The 20,905-nt window shown below is 45.5% G+C and overlaps 1 protein-coding gene across 1 annotated transcript; it reads right to left on the bottom strand.

Annotated features, from left to right (window-relative positions):
• Positions 1-13,452: 13,452 nt before the first annotated feature.
• RMI2 (RecQ mediated genome instability 2) lies at positions 13,453-19,319 on the bottom strand. The gene is made up of 2 exons (XM_081132797.1): positions 18,998-19,319; positions 13,453-15,392 (listed from the first exon to the last, which is right to left on the bottom strand). Exons 1-2 carry the CDS (start codon positions 19,299-19,301, stop codon positions 15,244-15,246), a joined length of 453 nt encoding a protein of 150 aa, XP_080988923.1. The 5' UTR covers positions 19,302-19,319; the 3' UTR covers positions 13,453-15,243.
• Positions 19,320-20,905: the final 1,586 nt, after the last annotated feature.

Here is a 20,905-nt window from a genome sequence, read left to right as displayed (position 1 = left end):
GAATCGAACCCTGATCGCCTGGATCCTAGGTTGACGCTCAACCGCTGAGCCACGCCCGGCCGGGCAAAAAAGAGAAAATCTTTAAAGCAGCTAGAAGATGCAAGAGACAGTCATATGAACACCAATAATAATGACAGTTGAATTCATTAGATACAGTGGAAGCCAGAAGGGAAAAAAAATGTCTGGTGGGAAAAAAACACTGTCAACCTAGTATACTATATCCAACAAAAAACATCCTTCAAGAATGAATGCAAAATAAAGAAAATTACAGGCAAAGATGAGAGAATTTGTCACCACCAGATCCTTGGTACAAGAGATAGTAAAAGAAATTGTCCACACCTAAGATAAATGATTCTGCAGAAAGAGATGAGAAAAAATCCAAAGATCTCATTTGCTCAAATGTTTTCCTCCTGCTAATTTGAATTTGGAAAGGAGAAGACCAGAAATTTTTTACCCTCCTGTCTCAACTGGGCAGTACAGACAGAGTTCCAGGAGGGCTGACCTTGGTAAGAATTTTTACCCTCCACTGGCTTCTGCCAGTTTTCCCAGGATCCTATCTGCAGTCTCCAGAGCACATAGGATATTCCCGTGGGTTCCATCTGAGTTACCCAGAAACTTCGGTGAAAGAAAAATAATTTCCCCTCTACCCTTCTGTGTTCCTGGCTGAGACCTCTGCAATAAAAGATAGCTTAACAAGAGAAAAAGGAACCAAAATTTATTAACATATATACCTCCTGTAAACACAGGTGATAATCAGGGGAAAAAGTAAATTCCCAAGGTGGCCTGAGTCACCAGCTTAAATACCATCTTCAGCAAAAAGACAAAAGAAAGAAAGGTGTTGGAAGCCAGCTCTGGGGCGGCTACCAGCAAAAGCATGATAAACAAGGATAAGTTTGTTTTGCAGATCTATTCATGATGCTTTTTTCATTGATAAGATTCTCTTGAGATTTAGTCATCCTTTCTTTCCGGGTAAGGAGAGGGAGACACCCTTTCAACCGGAGGCTTCCTTTATAAACATAAATTTCCCTTACAAAAGGGAAACTTCTCTATTTTCAGAGTTTCTCCTGTTTCAACCATTTCTTGAAATGGTCAGCTCAAAATAATCCTTATGCCAAAGAAACATATTTGGGGTGACATATTCTGCTACCCTTCAGTACTTTTGAATGCAGCAATTAAATACTGAGAAAGAGGCTTTTTATTTTTCATGCCGAATACCAAATACTGTACTATTTTTTTCCTAACCTGCAGTGAAATGTTTCCTAGCACCCAAGCCCAGCTCCAGGACTCCTATAGTTTCACGTGGTGTTAGGAAGTCACTTTTGCCAAAAAGTAGGAACAACCAAACGCCCATTGACTGGGGAACGGATAAATGAAATGTCGTCTGTCCATGTAGTGGAGTGTTATTCAGCCAGGAAAAGGAATCCAGCACTGATACATGCCATGACATGGATCGACTTTGAAAACAATATGCTAAGTGAAAGGGGCCAGACCAAAAGGCCACATGTTGTATGATTCCATATATGTGAAATGTCCAGAATTGACAAACAGAAAGTAGATTAGTGATTGCCAGGGCATGACGGGGAAGGGAGGATTGGGGAGGGGGGGGGTGGTGGCTGTTACCGGTGGCTTTGGCTGCAAAACAGCACGAGTTATTACCAGTGAAGTTGGACCTCAGTTCTTGAGTTTGGCCAAGAATTCAGAGCCAGGAACTCAAATTATAAGGGAAAGTTTATTTGGAAAGTTACAGAGGTAGTAGAAGTGAGCCAGCTGGGCTGCAAGGCTCAGGAAACAAGTTACAGGGGCAGAAGGCGGCCCCTTGGAGCTTAGGAGAGAGAAAGGCAAAGGTAATGTACCTTGGGCGGAGGGAGGGAAGGGAAAGGTTCCAGCAAGCTCCAAGAAGAGCACCAGCTCAGTCCTTCCTTTTTTTTTTTTTTTTTTTAAATGTATTTTTTTATTGATTTCAGAGAGAGGCAGGGAGAGGGAGAGGGAGAGAGAGAAACACCAATGATGAGAGAGTCACTGACAAGCTGCCTCCTGCACGCCCCCAAATGGGGATTGAGCCCACAACCCGGGCATGTGCCCTGACTGGGAATCGAACCTCAACCTCCTGGATCCTAGGTAGATGCTCAACCACTGAGCCACGCCTGGCTGGGCTGTGTCCTTCCTCTTGAAGGTTTTAAAGACTGGCAATTTAGGGGAGGTCTTAGGGGAGGATCTCAATAGAATATTCGTCAGCTTTATGCTGATGTGCCAAAATGAGATTTAACCCTCTGACTTCATCCATCCTTGGGTGTGGTTGGCACAAATGGCACTAATGGGTTTCTGTTATCTGTCTCCCTGAGTAGGGCGAGTTAAGCTATTTGCCCTCTGGTTGGGGAAAAGTGTAAACCATTTACTCTTAAACATCTTTGGTTAGGGAAGACAGGGTTTGAAGTTTACTAGGTGGCTGTAAACTGCTTGGCCTTTTAACTACCTGTCTCCCTTTCCACTTGTCCTGGCTTACTAGCTTGTCTCAACAGCTAATGGGTATGGAGTTTCTTTTGGGGGGTGATGAAAATATTCTGAAATTAGATAATGGTGATGGTTATACAACTTTGTGGCTGCTAAAAACCAATGAATTATACAACATTAAAGTGGTGAATTTTATAGTATGTGAATTTTATGATATATTTCAAGTCTTTACAAAAGACTAAAAAAAAAAAAGAAAAAAAAAAAAGGAAAGCATTGCAAATGATATTTTGTTTTCATAATAAAACGAGATTCTTTTCCAAAAAAAAAAAGAAATCTCTTTTGGCTTCTGCAGACTTCTTCAGTCCCCCATCCACCCACTCAGACAATCTTGTCTGCTGCCACCCAATCAGATTTGCCTTTTAATTTGCAGCTTGGCAGGTAAATTATAAAGGAGTCCCCAAGTAAAGAGGAGAGGGAGTCTTACATGGATCTGAGCCTCCCATACTCCATGACTCACTTTACCCAGTCACAGGCTTCCCTTCCTGTTTACCATCTGGGAGAAAGAACAAAATGACATTTGGTGGTGTTTTTGTTTTTTTAATCCTCACTGAGGATATGTTTTTCATTGGTAAGAGAGGGGAACACCAATGTGAGAGAGAAACATTGATTGGCTGCCTCCAGGACTCCCCAACTGGGGTCAAACCCACAACCTGGGTACGTGCCCTGACCAGGAATCAAAGCCAGGACCCTTTGGTGCACGTGATGATGCTCCAACCAACGGAGCCACAATGGCCGGGGCAAAATGGCACTTGTTTGCTTATTTTGGGGGTTTGCCAATAATTTACATAAGCCGAACTTTGCAAACAATGGTTTCCTTAGCAACCTCTGACCCATTCTCTTCAAATACAAATTGTTCTCCAGTAACAGGACTGTCCTCTCCCAGCCAACAGAAGTTCATGTTGAAATCTCACTTGAAAAAGAATAGTTTAAGTTTTCACAGAGGTTGGCCATGGGCGAAGCATTTGCAGGAATGTCAGTCTTCTGGGTTTTACTTTGAACCCTGTGACAGATGACCAAGCCAGGTATCCATGCTCAGGGACCTCCTGTTCTAGAGAGAAGATGCTGCCTGGAGCCCTGCCCTTCCCCCCTTGTCACTGCCCTTCGCACTCAGCCAGCCTCTCAGCCTAGGCTACAGCAAGCCCCGCTCATTTTACTAGCTTTCGTCAGTCAACAGTTTATAAAAGATGTGAGTCAACTCATCCAAAGGGTAGGGTGATCCAGTTTATCTGCACACTGACCAGCTGCCTGCCCTAAACTCTCTGGATGAGGCTTCATGGGCGTGCAAACTGTGCAGCCAGGACGCTGCACTCAGAAGAGCCCCCTCACGTGCCTGAATGCTCTGCTGTCACCACCATGAATCTTAATTTTTGAAAGAGGGGTCCTGCATTTTCATTCAATATAGGCCCCGCAGATAACGTAGCTAGTCCTGTTTCAGAGCCACTTAGCACAGGTTCTCAGCTGACTGGAGAGGTCAATTTCCATAAAACAAGGGACGGGCCAGCCATGGAGCCCCTCCAAACGGGTTCTTCTAGTCCCTAGGTCTAGAACAACCATGTCAGAGCCACCTCCTAATGGAGCCTTCAACAGTTTGGGAACCTGCCGGGTCTATTTCATATAACTGTGGAATTAATAGTAACAGGAGGGGCCAGCGCCAAAGGCACATCCAGTCTGTCCTTATAGTGTTACTCTCAGTGGCCAGTCCAGAGCACGACAAGACCCAGCATCCCTTTTGTCACTGTGGGAGTACCTCCTCGAGAGGAACAAAGGCAGTGTTGGCAGGATGGCTGGCAGTGCTCAGCAGGCCAGCGGTGTCTGAGTGGCCCTGGTGGATCTAGCCCACAGCCCTGCCCAGTCATGCTGGGCTCTGGTGAGCGAGACTGAGAATAGCCATTCCCAGCTGCGTTCTGGGATCTGAAAGGCCCTTCCTTTCCTGAGAAGCCTCTTTTGGGGTTTCAAGAAGGAAGTGGAGACAGAGAGAGGAAACCGCAAACACTTAAAAGTCTAATAGCAGTATCACCTCTTGGTCCCCCCCCCCCGTGTGGGGGGGCTCCACCTGCTGCCTTTCACCCTGAAGGCACCCTGGGGAGGGGAGCTTGTTGCTCTTGCACCTTATGACACTACAGACCACAGCAGCTCTGCTGGGATGAGGCCGTTACTGAGGCTGCAAAGCTGGGACTCGGACACAAGGGGCCTCTGACTTGGGGGCCTTAGGTCAGGCATTTACAGTTCACTCTGCTGACAGAGGTTTCCCTGCTAAGGACACTTGTGGGGCCATGGCCCAGCCAGCTCATTTGGCCCTGGGAACATTCTCTTACAGAGAAACCCAACAAGGAAGAGAAAGCAGGAGCAGGACTGTCAACTTCTGTGTTTCTAAAAATAACTTTGTAAAAGGATGGAAGGACCCAAGTACTGTGCTTATTATAATCAAGGAGTTAAAGTCCTCAGCTCAGAGAACTTAAATGTTGGCTATTTCCTTTTCCTGTCTGAGTCCTAAACTTTGCCTCCAGACTTTTAGTTCTGAAGGCTAAATTTAAAGCCAAAATGAATCCCCACTCTGTCCCTGCCTGTCACCTATCCCTCTGCCCTAGTAAGAAAGGCTGGTGACAGACCTGGTCCCTGATGCCCCAGACTGAGCTGGCAACACACCTGAAGGACCCTCAGTTGCAGGCATGAGCTCTTTGCCTCTTTTGTCACTGTGGTGACCACCCTGGGAGCTGATTACACTTCCCTGAACCTTCTGGGAACACTTAAGACCCAGGCCCTGCAAAAAGGATTAAGGAGACTGAGAAGAGACATGTTTTTCCAATTAGTTATAAACCACCCATGCTGGAACTTTTGCAAAACCGGCCGCTTGCTTTCACATTACCCAAGATTCCTCTTTCTTTCTCCATTAATAAGTTCACAAGGTTTTCAAGCAAATTGGGTACCAAAGGCCCATAACCATGGAATAAACAGGATGCTGATGGCAAAATGCCTCCACTAGAACACCAACCCCAAGGGTCTCATCTTCCATGAGCTGTGCAATGAGGGAGTGAATGGAAATTAACTTCAACCGACCAAACACTCCCTACCTCGGGCTTGCTCACACACATCAACGAGTGCAATTATGTTTATGTTGCAATTGGATATACGTTTTACTACATACATACATTTTTTTAAAGAATTTTTTCCCACTGACGTTTCTTTCCCATGCCAAGTCTGGTCAAGCCTGCCAGAGTGGGGAGACGGAGATCCCAATACAGTGAGCTCATGCTCCTGGAAGAGCTTTATCATGAGTCAGGAAGGCGGAGAATGCAGTGGGGAAAGCCATGAAAACGCCATTCTCACGCCTGAGAAGATAAAACTAGGCAGCTCTGGCAGCAGGAAAGTGAGAAGAACACCAACTTGTCAGATACTCAGTCCACATGATGAGCTTAACAAAATCATTCTTTTTTTGAGTGTGTTAATCCTCACATGAGGATATTTTTTCCATTGCTTTTCAGAGATAAGGGCGGGGGAGAAACATCGATGTGAGAGAGACACATCAACTGGTTGCCTCCTGCGCTTCTGCCTGGGGTACGTGCCCTTGACCAGGAATCGAACTCGAGACCCTTTGGTGCACAGGCCCTAACCTCTAAGCACTGAGCCACACCAGCCAGGACAACAATGTTATTCTTATTCCCATTTTGCAGATGAGGAAATAGAAGCTCAATAAGGCTGTATGCCCCAGGCCACATACACCTTGAGTGGTGGTGGAGCTGGGATTTGAACCCATGTTGTCTGTCTCTAGAGCCTACTTTACTCCTGATGCTGCTGTATCTGCCAGGTCCTCGCGGAAAACAACTCTAAGGTGCCCCCTCCAAAATTCCCACCCTGGTGTATACACACCTTCCCAATCCAACACTAATCTAGGTGTTGCTGTGAAGGGAATTTGGAGATGTAAAGTCCCAAGTCAGCTGACCTTAAGGTGGATGGGCCTAACCTTATCGTATGAGCCCTTAAAATTGGGGCCTGAGGACAGACGAGGGAGCCAGAGATTGGAAGCACAGGAATTTGGCATTGTTGCTGTTTGAAGATGGAGGGGGATCCAGGTAAGGAATGAGGGTAGCCTCTGGGAGTTAAGTAAGTAAATTAGGTCAGTCAGTCCCCAACTTACAGCACTCGAGGGAATGGGGATCTCAGCTCTGCAATTTCAAGGAACCAAATGTTGCCAACAATCTGAGGGAGTTTGGAAATGGAGTCTTCCCGCAGCCTCCTGAGAAGAGCTCAGTCAGTCGACACCTTGATTTCGGCTCAGTGAGGCCTTGAGCAGAGAACCCAACCATGCATGCCAAATTGCTGTTTGTGCCAATCTATTACTAGGCACTATGGTCCCTGACCAATGGCCTCAGGCACCAGTCGCAGCTGTTACACCCACCATTCTCAACTGCCTCTGCAGGCCTCCACGAGGCCCAGCACTGCCAATATTGGGCTCCTGAAGGCCCCTTGGAGCACTATTGCTTCTCAGCAGGAACCAGGTATGTGCAGTGAGAAGAGGACTGGTCTTGGAATTAGAAGGTGCCAAGCAAGTCGAGAGCCTCTCAGGACCTCACTTGTCTCACCTGCTTTCTTAACTGCTGACCTCAGGGCAAGCCAGATAGCTCTAGACCTGTGCCACCCAATACCAGCCACATGTGGCTGTTTAAATTCAAATTCGGATAAAATATAGGATGCTCAGCTAAATTTGAATTTCAGATAACTGGTAATTTTTTAGTATAACTAAATCCCAAATATTGCATGGGACATACTTATACTAAAAATGTATGTTTGTCTGAAATTCAAATTTAACTGGGCAGCCTGTATTTTATTAATAAAATTCATTTTTCAGAACAGTTTTAGATCTATGGAAAAATTATGACAATAGCAGAGCTTTCATATACCTGACACTCAGTTCCCCCATTACTAACATCTTACATTAATATGATGCATTTGTCACAATCAATGGACCAGTGTTAATATATTATTATTAACTAAAAGGTGTACTCTTCAGATTTCCTTAGTTTTTCCTAGAGTCCTTTTTCTATTAATTCTTGGTACCAGAAATCCTTCCATACAAGTATAGGCACCTGATTTTTTAGAAAGTCACTTTGGAGTCCTGGCCAGTGTGGCTCAGTTGGTTGGAGTATCTTCCCCGTACAGCAAAAGGTTGTGGGTTTAATCCCTAGTCGGGGCGTGTAGGGAAGGCAATCAATCAATGTTTCCCTCTCTCTCTCCCTTCTTCTCTAAAATCAATAAAAACATATCCTTGGGTGAAGATGAAAAAAATCACTTTGGAGCAAAAAGGATAAGTAATTACTATTATTATTTTTTTTTGTAAATCAATCAATATTATACCTTTTTTGGGCAAGATTGACAAAAAGTAGTTTTTGGTGTGCCGCAGAATTTTAGTAATTAGTTTATGGGTGCTATGAGATGAAAACAGTTGAAAATCGCTGTTCTAGAACATCACGTAAAAGTAAACAGTTTACCCAGACAAAGGTCATTTGCGTACCACCCAGGCTATTATTCACTTAATATTTTCCTGTAAATGGACTCATTTTAAAAAAAGGAAACCAGATATCACTACCTTGAGTTGCCTGCAGCAGCAGCAGCCCAGCACCGAGGAGGGTCGAGGATGTCCCAGAGCAGCCAGTGGGTAGTCTAGCCCCAGTTCCTTTGCATGAGCTTTTTCCATCCTGTTTCTCTTCTTCCTCAGGGAAGCTGGGGGACAAACAGCCCCCTTGGTCCTGGTCCTAAGGCCCCCCAAGTCCTTCATTTGTCCTTCCTCTAGCTAAGGCCCAGCTCCTCTGGACTCCAGGGTCCCCATCAGAGGAGGCAAAGGGCTCAGCGTCGTCCAGTGCCCAGGCAGCTCTGACTTCCCGCCAGTTGCCTCCGGGCCAGGAAACTGTAGATCTGCGGCTGCTACACCCAGCTGATTATAAGATTCACCCGGAGAGCTTTCTAAACACTTAGATTTCTGGTTGGGTAATAAGATTCACCCGGAGAGCTTTTTCAACAGCTGTCTGGTTGGGTATAAGATTCCCCTGGAGAGATTTCTAAATACTTAGATTAGGGCTGAGACCAGGTTAAAGGCATCCCAGGTGGGGCTGGTAATCGGCCACGTGGGACAGTCCTGAGCCCACGTGCAGGACGCGGGGCTCACTAGTACTCTGGGAAAGTCTGTGCCCAGAGGCAGCACAGTTGTGCACTGGAAGACCTGAGTCTGACTCACTTTCTAAAACAGGCACTAAATATTTAATGAAAACTCTGGCTCTGCTCTTTCCTCATCCCAATGGATATAGACTAAGGTGCTAACAGACTGGTCTGAGAAACCCCTTTCCTTTTCTGATTTGCCCAGGAAAAAGGGAAGCTTAATAGTTTGGTATTTCCAGGTGCTAGAGCCCATTGTTTCTTCTTAATCTTTCTTGCTCATATCATGTCTCTGGTCCCTTGGACCAGGGAAAGAGCTAGACTGCATCCCTGCTGGGTTGCTACCACTGTATTTTGGTGACAGATTAACTTATTTCTTGAGTTCCGCAGGTTCACAGATGGATTATACCCAGAGCCTCCCCCTACCAGATGTAGGTGATTTAGATGGTGAGCTCTGGGTCTGTGGAGATGATGAGATTTTGGACTCTGAGTTGATGCTGTAAATGGGATGAGAACTTTGGGGCTGTGGGACAAGGTGAATGTCTTTTGCATCTGGTTGGACCTGCATCTTTAGGAGCCAGAGGGTAGGCTGGGTAGGTAAAATGCCCTCCACCCCCAAAGATGTCCACATCCTAATCCCTGGAACCTATAAATATGTTACCTTATGTGGCAAAAGGGGTCTGTAGATGTGATTAGATAAAGGGCCTTTAGCTGGGGAGACTATCCTGGTGAGCCCAATCTAATCGTGAATCCCTAAAAGCAGAGACTAAGTGGTAGGCAGGAGAGATGAGGCAGAGTGGGAGGTCAGAGATTTGAAGGGTAAGAAGACACCGTGTTTCACAAGGAGCAGCATGTGTCTTTTGTTCACTGTGTGTGTTCCCAGAGCCTGGAACCCAGCAGGTACTGAGGAAGCGCTTGGTGACAGAAAGACCAATGCAGTGGAAGTTTTTTGAGCACCTAAGACTGCCTGGATTCCAGTTAACAGCCACGTGGACAAGCTACCTCACCTCTGTGACTCCAAATCATCCCTTCACTACAGATGACAGAAATAAGGCTCTGAGAGGGGAAGCTAAGGTCACCCAGTTAATAAACAGTAAGGCTGGGGCTCAAAGCAGATCCATCAGAACCCATCTGGTTGCCAAATCCAACACTACCCCCCACCTCCTACCCCCAAGATGGCTTGGCCACAATGGGCAACATTCCCAGGGTGGGCAGCTGTGAAGCTTATCGCCCCTTTTTGTTCCTTTGCTTCCTTCTGTGGTCACTGGCTGTCATCCCATTTTGGGTGGCACAGGCCAGCAGGGGGTGCTAGCACCTAAATGTAAAGACCATGAGCTCCCAAAGCAGGAGTAGGAAGGCGGGGTCTGATGAAGCAAGGCTGCTGATACAATCCTCTTAGGAAAAAGGGTTGGAGAGAACAGCCCTTATGGGAGAATATTACAGGGATGGCTGTACTACCCAACATTCTAAAAAAAGACCATGCGTGGGTCTGAGTTTTTCCATAAGAGCCATCTCAGAAGGAAGGCGCTGGCCACCTCCCCTACAACACGGGACACCACCTGGCCTGAGACCTGTCCCTGCCACAGCCTGCTGGCCAGATCCTCTTGGGCAAAGGATTTCCGTCCCTTTGGCTGCAGTTTTCATAACCATAGGGGCAATGACACAGTAAAATGAAGTACCGTAACAGGAAAGCTACTAGCAGTCCCTGGCATATAACTCTTGGTTGAATTTGCATCCTTTATCCAGAGGTGGTTAATGATTCTTGTAGGACTAGAATTCTTATTTTTCTGACTCAGCTGTCTCTCTCCTTTTCCTCCAGACTTTTCTCTTTACCAAGTCATCCTTATCTGTACTTCAGAACATTCTAAAACATTCTAGCAAGCACCCTCAGCCCAGTTACAAAATACCTAGGGGTGCTTGATTGTAAAGGTACACTTAGGCATGGCTTGTAAGGGCTCCTTTCATTTGAAAACTATTATGTGCCAAGTGTAAATTCAAGAACATTCTGCCTTTGCTTGCATATTTCCTCTGTCTTCCTACCTAAAATCCAGTCATTCACTGAACATTTACTCATTGCCCATATATGTTACACAAGGCCCAATGCTCGGGTGGAGACCCAGAGAGATATAAGACACAATCACATCACTGGAGGTCCCTCCCATGCAGACAGAGAATGTACCTATCTACAGAGATCCTCACTGAGAAGGGGGCTCTAATCTAGTTTCCATGAACCTACCAGGTACCATCTTGTGGACAAATGATGTCCACTTCACAGATTGGCCTCCAAGCCCAAGTGCAGACAGGAAAGGGGAAGACCAGGACTGGAGCCCAGGTGTGGCTAAGTCTTTCCTTTATCTCAAACAGGTAGGGGCCCCTAAAAGATATGCTTTTGCACAGGCTCCAAGATGTCTGCTAAATGTAGGTCACTATGGCTGAAAATGCATTCCCCCCCCCCCCCACTTTTTCTTGCCAATAGGCAGCTGTTCAGTGAGTTTGGACCATGTCCTAAGGGTTAGCAACACCAGCCTAGGCAACACAGGCCATTTGGTGACCCGACAGATTTTAGGACCAGGCCGTCACTGCTGACACCCCTGGGATTTGAAGAGGACTACACACAGCGTGCCTTCCAGGTCCTTTTTCTCCATTACCGCTGTATCACACAAACAGGCCAAGAGACAGACACCGCTATTTCTCATGGTCATTCTTTCCCTTCCTGCTGCACCTGATGCATAAGATTTTTGTGGTAAAACATGAGCTTTACAAGAATATGCAACAGAATTAGGGAACTCAGTGATCCAAAACCAGCTCAATGAGGGTTTTCTGGTTTTTTTTCTTTCTTCTAATGTAAAGCAGTTCCAAGAAAAGTGAAGTCACAGCTTAGGGTGCTTATTTTCAGTTCTTAGAAAAGAGCCAATTTCAAAAGGGAAGCAGCACAGCCCAAGCACACAGCCTGCCCTTGTCTGGTGAGGGATGGCTTGCTGATAAACCAACTTTGATTTGGCACCAGAACACTGAAACCCCTACCCGGGATGCGTTTTCATTTGGTGATGTCAAGGAAGAAACACTAGCTGAAACAGTGAGAGTTATTAATATTCAGGGAAACCACAAGAGCTCAGCTAACACGCTGAGGTGGCACACTTCCAGCACGGAGCCACTGGGAGCCACTGGGAGCCACTGGCAGTCTGCCGGACTGTCAGAAAAACACAGGGCACCCTCCTTTTCCCACCTCCCACACTCCCGAGTTCCTTCACTGCTCAGGCAGCAATACCAGGCGAATTAGCAATTTTCAATTGGGCATTATTTACCAGAAGTTAGGTGGGGGAAACGGTAGAACATGGTGGAGGTTCTAAGAAGCCCAGCTCAGTTTTCTAGCAGAAAAGGTTTCAGATAAGGGAACTGCAGTGTGAGGTCTTAAGGGGCTACCACATACCCATCTCAAGGGCTACTATTGGGAACTCCATAATAATTTTGGAATAAAGCTAAGAATCCTATAACAGAGGTCCCAAGGATTACATCAAAATTAAATGTCAATGTAATCAAAAGCAGCTGAGTGGCTGTCCCAGCTAAGAGGAGCCTAAGGAGACATGAGGACTGAATGTAATGGGGTATCATAGATAGGATCCTGGAACAGGAAAAGGACATTAGGGGGAAAAACTAAGAAAATCTAAATTTAAAATATAGACTTTGGTTAACAATAACATCTCAATATTGGTTCATTAATTGTAACAAATGTGCCACACTAATGTAAGATGTTAATAATAAAGGAAACTGGATGTAGTATATGGGAACTCTTTGTACTGTCTTTGAAATTTTTCTGTAGATCTAAAACTATTCTAAAAAAGTATACTTTTTAAAGGCAACTGATGAATATAAGAACTTACTATTCCTTCCAGCAATAATCATTTGGTGGCTACCATGTGCCAGGCACATGTGAAACTGATTTAAATGCTTCTTCATTTATTCCTCACGTCAGTACTATGAGCTGGGTATAATCTGCATCTTATAGACGAGGAAATTAAAGCCCAGAGAGGTTAGGTAACTTGCTTACAGTCATACAGCAAGTTTAACAACAGATGAAGGGCTAATATTCAGGTCTATAAGGCTGAAAAGCTCCAGAAATACCTCAGCAACACTGCCTGAAAATCCCTAAACACTGAACATAAACCTCCTCAAAACAAGCTTCAAGTGGTTAACAAACCCAGATCAGTAATAAAAACAATGCATTATTTCCAATTTGCCCACCTTTAAAAGAAAATGCTACATAGTTTAAAAACATAGCAAATACAAAATGCTGGTGAGGATATAGAACAACAGAAACTCATATACTGCTAATGGGAAAGCAAAATGGTATAGTCACTTTGGAAGACAGTGTATAGACTAAATATGTGTTCCTCCAAATTCCTATGTTGAAATGCGGGAGCCTTTGGGTGGTGATTAGATCATGAGGGCAGAGCCCTCATGAATGGGATCAGTACCCTTATAAGAGACCTCAGAGAGCTCCCTTCTCTCTTCTGCGATGTGAGAACTAGTGAGAGGACAGCCATCTATGAACCAGGAAGCAGCACCTTGAATCTGCCAGTACATTTATCTTGGACTTCTCAGTCTCCAAAGCTGTGAAAAATAAATTTCAATTGTTTCTAAGTGCCCCCAGTCTCTCTCATTTCTTATAGTAGCCCAAATGAACTGAGAGAGTCTGGCAGTTTCTTATGAGGCTAAACCTAGGCTTACATATAATCACCAGTTGTGCTCCCAGGCATTTACCCCAGTAAGTTGAAAACATGTCCACAAAACATGTCCAATAAACCCAAATGTTTATTACAGCTCTATTAATATTAATATTTGCAAAAACTGGGATCAAATCAGTGTCCTTCAGTAGGTAAATGGATAAACAAAGCATGGTACATCCATACAGTGGAATACTATTCAGCAATAAAAATAAATCGGGCCCTGGCCGGTGTGGTTCAGTTGGTTGGGCATTGTCCTGTGCACTGAAAGGTTGCCGGTTTGATTCCTAGTCAGGGCACATGCCTGGGTTGCAGGCTGGATCAGGTAGAAAGCATGCAGGAGGAAGCCAATTGATGTTTGATTTCACATTGATGTTTCTCTCTCTCCCCCCCTCCTCTCTCTAAAAAATCCATTTTAAAAAAATCATTAAAAAAAGAAAAGAAATCGGTTCCAAGTTGCAAAGACATGGAGAAATGTTAAATGCTTATCTCTGAGTGAAAGAAGCCAGTCTGAAAAAAAACTACATCCTGTATGATTCCAACTATATGGCATTCTGGAAAAGGCAAAATTATGGACATAGTAGGAAAAAAATCAGTGGTTGCCAGCCGTGAAGAGACAGACAGGGATGAACAGGTAGAGCACACAGGATTTTTAGGGCAGTATACAGTTTCATACCATAATGGTAGATAAATGTAAAACTCATAGAACTATATATCACAAAGAATGATCCCTAATGTAAATTATGGACTTTAGTTAATAATAATGTATCAGTGTTGTCTCATCAACAACAACAAACGTATCCCACCAATGCAAGATAATAATAGGAGAGAATAATAGGAGAAACTGAGGAAGGGGGTATGTACTTTTTGCTCTTTTTTTCTATAAATCTAAAGATTTATTGAACAAAAGTCTATAAACAAAAAGTCTATTTAAAAAAAAATACAGCATATAAAACAATTTATTAGTGGTAGAAGATCAATAATCCAGCAAAACGCTACAGCCATGTTGGAACAAAACCTGCCTCCTTTGACATTTACAATCTAAGGGTAAAGAGGGTTGGGTAAGAAGCAGAGATCAGAAACCCTACATTCAATACAATCACAACAAAAAGTAATTCCATACCAAAATGTAGAACTCTACACCAGGAGAATGCTCCCTTGCAGTATCTCACCAAAAGTTAAGAGGCAGAAGTTAGGAGCTGAGTTAATGCCTGAAAGTTGTTCTCAATCTTAACTTTAGTTTCAACAAAATTTGAAAGCATTTCAGCAAGTCCTATCATCACCCACATCTAAGGGAAATGGACCTTAAGGGTTGAGTGGTGTTTGAAAGAGAGATGTGTCTTTGAGAGGCCACTGTACCACTTGACTTGCACACTGGATATGGAAGCTGTTGATGGAGAAGATGTGGGGCCATGATGTCATTCTTCTTTCACACAGTCTATTTTCCTGCCCATAACCACACTTTAATCACCATGGACAATGACTGAGATTCAAAGTTTGCACCATAAAATAGGGTTGCAGCAGTAACGAAAAAAGTATCATCACTAGTAAAATCTGAAAAATGCAACATGAGATTTCTGTGTGCTTTAGAGAGAATTAACACACAAAAACCAAAACAGAGAGAGAGAAAGAACAAAATATCTGCTTTTCATCAGCAAACAGTGGTCAAAGCATAGAGGCAGCAGGGGCTGAGTTAACTGGAGTGTCCCAGCATTTAGAAATCCTACATCTGGACTCCTTGGTGAACCAGAGCAAAGCTTTTGAGAAATACACATTGAATAATGTCCGTGAAATCCACATGGTATAAGAACTTAAGTCCTTTCAGAATGTCCGTTGTTTCTCATGACACTTCCAGCATCATCTAAGGAATATTCCTGTGTAAATCTTCTACTTCCAGTGCCCACATGCTTTCATGGACGGGATTATCAGAAAGATCTGTCATCTTCACAGCCTGAAGGCGCGGCTCAGGGCTGTGGGCCTGAATCACTCCCATTACCATCACATACTTTCCTAGAAGGAAAAAAAGGCCATGGTAATGTTCACATTGATAGAAAAACAAAACCAAAACAGACCCAGTCCTTCTGAGGGCTTAACTTTATAAGAGAGGAAAATAGGAGACTTTAAAGAAAAAAATGCAGAGTGTAGAGATAAAAATGCCAAGGCAGTTGGTAATCAATATATATATATATATATATATATATATATATATATATATACACTAAGTTCAACACTGAACCAGGAGCATGACATCTGTATCTTCTTTGGTTTCTGGTTTTCAAATGTTAAAAAAAAAAAAAGCCCAGCAAGCTACCACCTTGCACAAAACAATCGTGCCCAAGGAATGCAAGAGACTCACATCAGAGTGTGAGTAATAATTAGACAGACTGCTCTCAGGAAGGGGCAGAAAACCCAAGCTCTTCTCTTGTCCTTGTTCCTTGCTCAATGCCACAGAGTATGTGACTCGTCTCGGTACATGGGACCAGTCCTCTTTTTGCAAAGACACCCTCTAACAGCCCCAAAGCAAATCCAATTTTCCTTCCATGTTGCCAAAAGAGGTGGGCAAGCTACAGCACCCCTCCACCTCCATCCAGTGCTGCCCCGTTGTTCCAACTGCCCAGGACCAATCCCTGCCACCTCCTGTTTTATCCGGACAACCGGCTGGGTACACATAAGCAAATCAACAAGAGGGCAAGCTGCCATCCAGATGATCTAATGGCATATTAACTGCGACTCTCTTCCCATTCCTGTGGGGAAGTGGCTCTCCTTGAAAGCAAAACTTGGCAGGTCTTAACCACACAAAACTCAATTGTGTAAAAAACCCCAAACACAGCAGGAAGGGCAGGCACACTGCCAGCCCCCAATGCATGCCCCTTCGAGGCCACTTTAATCACAATGCTTCCAACAGCAGGGCAGAGTTTGTACACAGGCCCCAGGGCTCTGACTGAAGGACGCAGGCAAGCTGACACCTGACCCTCTGGTTTTCAACTCCTGCAAGGATGTATTTAGGTTTTCTCTGAACTCATCTCCAGATTCTACTGAAGCAAGTAATGAAGGGTTCCTCGGTGACAGAGGCTAGTTCTAAAAATACACTTGCCATACTCTCTGTGAACGGCCCTAAAGTGCTGGTAGAGACTGAACCCTCAAAATAAGAATGACTAAAGACCCAGGAAAGAAAGAACAAGCCCAAGGAGATCCCAACCAGGAGAGGCTAACAGGAGACCCACTATGAAGACACCCACAACTAGAGGGATGAGCTCAAAGGCATGGGTGTTTTCCTCCCCAAGATCAGACAACCTGGTTACTAGTTCTGTTCATTCTACCCATTCCTTCTCCTCCAGTGTCTCCCCACCGTCTCCTCTTACCCTGCCTTTGGTCAGGCCTTCATCCTCTGGCCATTTCAATGGCCTCCAGCTGGTCTGCTTCCAGCTGCTTTCTCTTCACAACCATCCCTATTGCACTGTGTCAGCGACCTTTCTCAAATGCAGCTCCTGCCCTGGAACCCTCTGATCGCAATGCAGTCTTGGTCACTGTTTCTCCCCTCTTGCCCTGCAGACTGGGGAGTTCTGACTCAGTTCTGCATATGCAGCAGCTGGACATTTATGGAAACAAACTGCTGGCTGTTCCAGGGAAGAAAGCAGTGGGGGTACAGCACTGATAAGATGAACATAGCTAAAGGCCACCTTGAGACAGGCACGTCCTTCCACAAACAGCTCAGCAGGATGGGAGCCCTCCCACCTTTCACTGCTGCTCCACATTCTGCCTCAGACTCCCCAAGGGCATGGGGTGCTCTCTCACCTCCAAGCCTTTGCACATGCTGTTCCATAGACCTGGACAATCTCCTGCTCAGATGGACGCAGTGACCAACTGTTCTGGTTCTAAAACTGAAAGTCCCACAGCCCAGGACCCCTCAGTCCTAGGCAACCTGGGAAGGTTGGTCCCTACAGGTAACTCCAACACATCCTTCAGGGCCACCTCCTCCAGTAAGCCTTCCCTGACCCTATAGGCCTGGACCATCTGCCGCTCCTCTGGTCCCCTGGCAACCTGTGCTGAAGCTTAGATATTACTTTTTATTTGAGTGGCCGGTTTACGTTCCTGGCTTCCTACTTGAAGGCAGTAACTAGGCTGTCAATCAAGACTTGGTATTAATTAACAAGATGCAATGGCATGGCCCCTACCTGCAGGCATTCAGGCAGTGGGTGAGACAGGTTCACCAATGCCCATCAGTTAAAATGCTCAGGTACCTAGTGGTACCTCATGCCAGGGCTGGGACCAGACATGGGAGACACGAAGCAGCTTAGGTTACATGCTAGGCCAAGGGTCGGCAAACTTTTTCTGTTAAGGGTCAGATAGTAAAATATTTCAGGCTTTGCAGGTAACAGGGTGTCTATCCCAACTACTTGAGTCTGTAGTTGTAATATAAAAATAGCCTTGATATTAAGTAAATGAATGCACCGCGATAAAACTTTACTTATAAAGATATTGATACCTGAATTTCATACACTTTTCACGTTATAAAATATTACTCTTCTTTTGATTTTTTCAACCATATGAAAATATAAAGACCATTTTTAGTTTCTTGATCATATGAAGAGAGGAGGCAGCCTGTAGTTTACAGACCCTATGCCAGACTAATGCTGCAACAGAGGGCAGAGAGGGAGGGAGGCTGAGCAACGGGGCAGGGGCTAGGGCAAGAACGAAACAGGAGTATGTTATAGTAAGGCCCAATGGACACAATTTTTTGAACCCTCACTATGAGCCAGGAGCTATGTGAAGGCCTTTTATGTATTGAACCTACACAACGGGCAGAAATTATGAGCCCTTTTGACAGACACGTCCAGAAAGATTAGGATTAAGTGCTCCAGGCAGCTCAGCTGGAAAGGGGCAGAGCCGGGGAGGAATTCAACCTAATGCTAAAGATACAGCTGTCAGAAAGGCACAGTCCTGATCTCTCCCTTAGCAGCCTGGCCCAGTGGTTCTCAAAGTGTGACTGACCCTCAGCCCAGCAGTACTACACCACCTCGGAGCTGGTCAGAAACGCAAATCTCAGCCCACCCAGACCTGCAGACACAAAGCATGAGGGTGGAGCCCAGTCGCGAGTTTTCACCAGCACTGGGGTGAGCCTGATGCATTCGCTGGTTTGGGCACCACTGGTTTAAACAGAGGCAAACTTTAGTGACCCACAGACTAAGGTAGTTCCATGAAGGAGAGGTGCAAGTGAGGGTCCACATTCCTAGGGGTCCGGGAGGGCTTCGAGACCTTAGGGATAAACATGTTTCCTAGTATAGTATTTCCCAAAACTTGATGTGGGGGGCGGATCGCCTACGGCGAGGAGCTTGTTGCAAATACAAAGGCTGGGAGTTTACTAGGGACAGCTGGTAAAATGTGTGTGTGGGGGGGGGGGGGTAATTTCCCAGGAACCTGCATTTAAAAAAAATCCGGCTGCAGGCGATGCTTATGGTCAGGTGAGCTTGGGTGACGCCTGGTTGGGGCTGGAACAGGTAGGAGGGTCCCGAGGCGGGGAACCGGCAACTGGCAAAGGCGCGGAGGAGGGACGACCGGGCCCTGCCCTCTGGCTGCACAAAACCAGGGCCATCCCCGAGTCCAGCTCCGGTTACCTGGGGCGAGGCAGGGCCGCCCGCGCGGCACCCGGTCCAGGCCGCAAACCGAGAAGGCCCCGCTCGGATCCCGCAGCCGCGCCTCGCCGCCGCCCGCCTCCACCACCGTGCCCTGCATCCATACGGCCGTCAGCTCCAGCGGCCCGCGGCCCAACGCCGCCCGTGACAGCCGCCACGCACCCGGGCCGCCTTCCGTGTGGCGCCGCAGCTGCTCCGCCAGCACCTTGACCGGCGGTGACCGCGGCACCCTCACCGCCGCCGAGCCGCCGCGGGAAAAGGAGTCCGCTACCGCTGCCGCCGCCATTACGCTCGGCGGCCGGTATTCCCGCCAACTTTGATAGGCAGAGGGGCCCGGCCCGCGGGCACCAATCAGGGGCGAGCTGGCGGAGCCGGCCAATGGTCGGTCAGAAGGCGGGACCTCCCGGTTGAGCGGCCCCCGCAGGCCGCCAGAAGTGCGCATGCGCACGAAAAGTAAATAAACGCCCCCAAACTAAGACTAAATGGGTACAATGAATTAAAAGAGAAGTGAATGGAGGGAGGTAAAGAACCTGTTTAATGTACGTCTAGATTTGGCGGCATGCACATCACCTGGAGAGCGTGAATATTCATCTTTGCATCGCCTTGCATAGGAGAGTACTCTGAGGTCAATAAATACTAGTAAATACTGAAAGGAACAGCAGCACCATCAGCCCGTGCTTATTAGAGTGATCAAGAACTGAGTCGAGAGAAGGCTGGGAAGAGGGACAGGGACAGCTAGTAAAATTGCCCTTCCTTTTATTTCTATTTTTATTTATTATATTTTAATAACAAAACAAATGAAAATATATTAAAATATATATATTAAAATATATATAACAAAATATATTACTATATTTCTCACAAAAGAAATGCACATTCATTGTAGAAAACTTAGAAAGGGAAATATAAACTAAGAAAAAATTACAAAAATCACTCAGATATATCCACTGTTACCATTTGGGTGTATTAGCATCCAAGTTTTAAAAAATACATGTAGGTATATAATTTTGATATTCGAATACTGTTTTGTATATACATATATATATATTTAGAGAGAAAGGAAGGGAGAGAAACATCGATGTGAAAGACAAACATGGATCGGTTGCCTCCTGCACCCACCCTGGCCAGGGATTGAACCCAAAACCTCGCATGTGCCCTAACTGGAAACGGAATAGGCAACATTTCAGTGCACAGGACAATGCTCAGCCAACTGAGCCACACCAGCCAGCGTTTCGTATATTGTTTTCACTTAATAATAAACATCTTTCCATGCTTCCTCTTGATTGACTGCATAATAATATTCTATTTGTCTCATCACCCATCTAACCAATATGCTAGAGTTGGACATTAAGGCTATTTCCAGTTTTTCACTTTATAAATCACTACTGTGAACCTACTTAGAACTAAATCTTTGTGCACACATTTCAGATAAATTCCTAGAAATGGAATTGCTCCCTAAAAATTAGATGTCCTCAATCAGCAAAATCTACAAACCCTAAACCAAGCCTTAGGAGACTCTGTACTCCCAGGGCTTCAGAGGGTATTCAGCAAGACCTTGGTTTTTATTTTTATTTTTTTTTAAATATATTTTTATTGATTTCAGAGAGGAAAGGAGAGGGGGAGAGGGAGAAAGATAGAAACATCAATGATGAGAGAGTCACTGATTGAGCCCACAACCCGGGCATGTGCCCCGACTGGGAATCGAACCCCGATCGCCTGGATCCTAGGTCGATGCTCAACCGCTAAGCTACGCCCGGCTGGGCAAGACCTTGGTTTTTATAAAGTGGCTAAGACATATTGAACCAGGCCCTGTCTTTAGAGCTTTGCAGGGATTATCCCATGGACCCACACACCCTGTAAAGACTGTGTTCTGCACAGATAAGGAAATAG

Source organism: Miniopterus schreibersii (assembly GCF_964146895.1).
Source record: "Miniopterus schreibersii genome assembly, chromosome: 3".
Taxonomy (NCBI): domain Eukaryota; kingdom Metazoa; phylum Chordata; class Mammalia; order Chiroptera; family Miniopteridae; genus Miniopterus; species Miniopterus schreibersii.
Note: the sequence above shows the minus strand (reverse complement) of the source record. Positions and strands in the feature narration are given on the sequence as shown.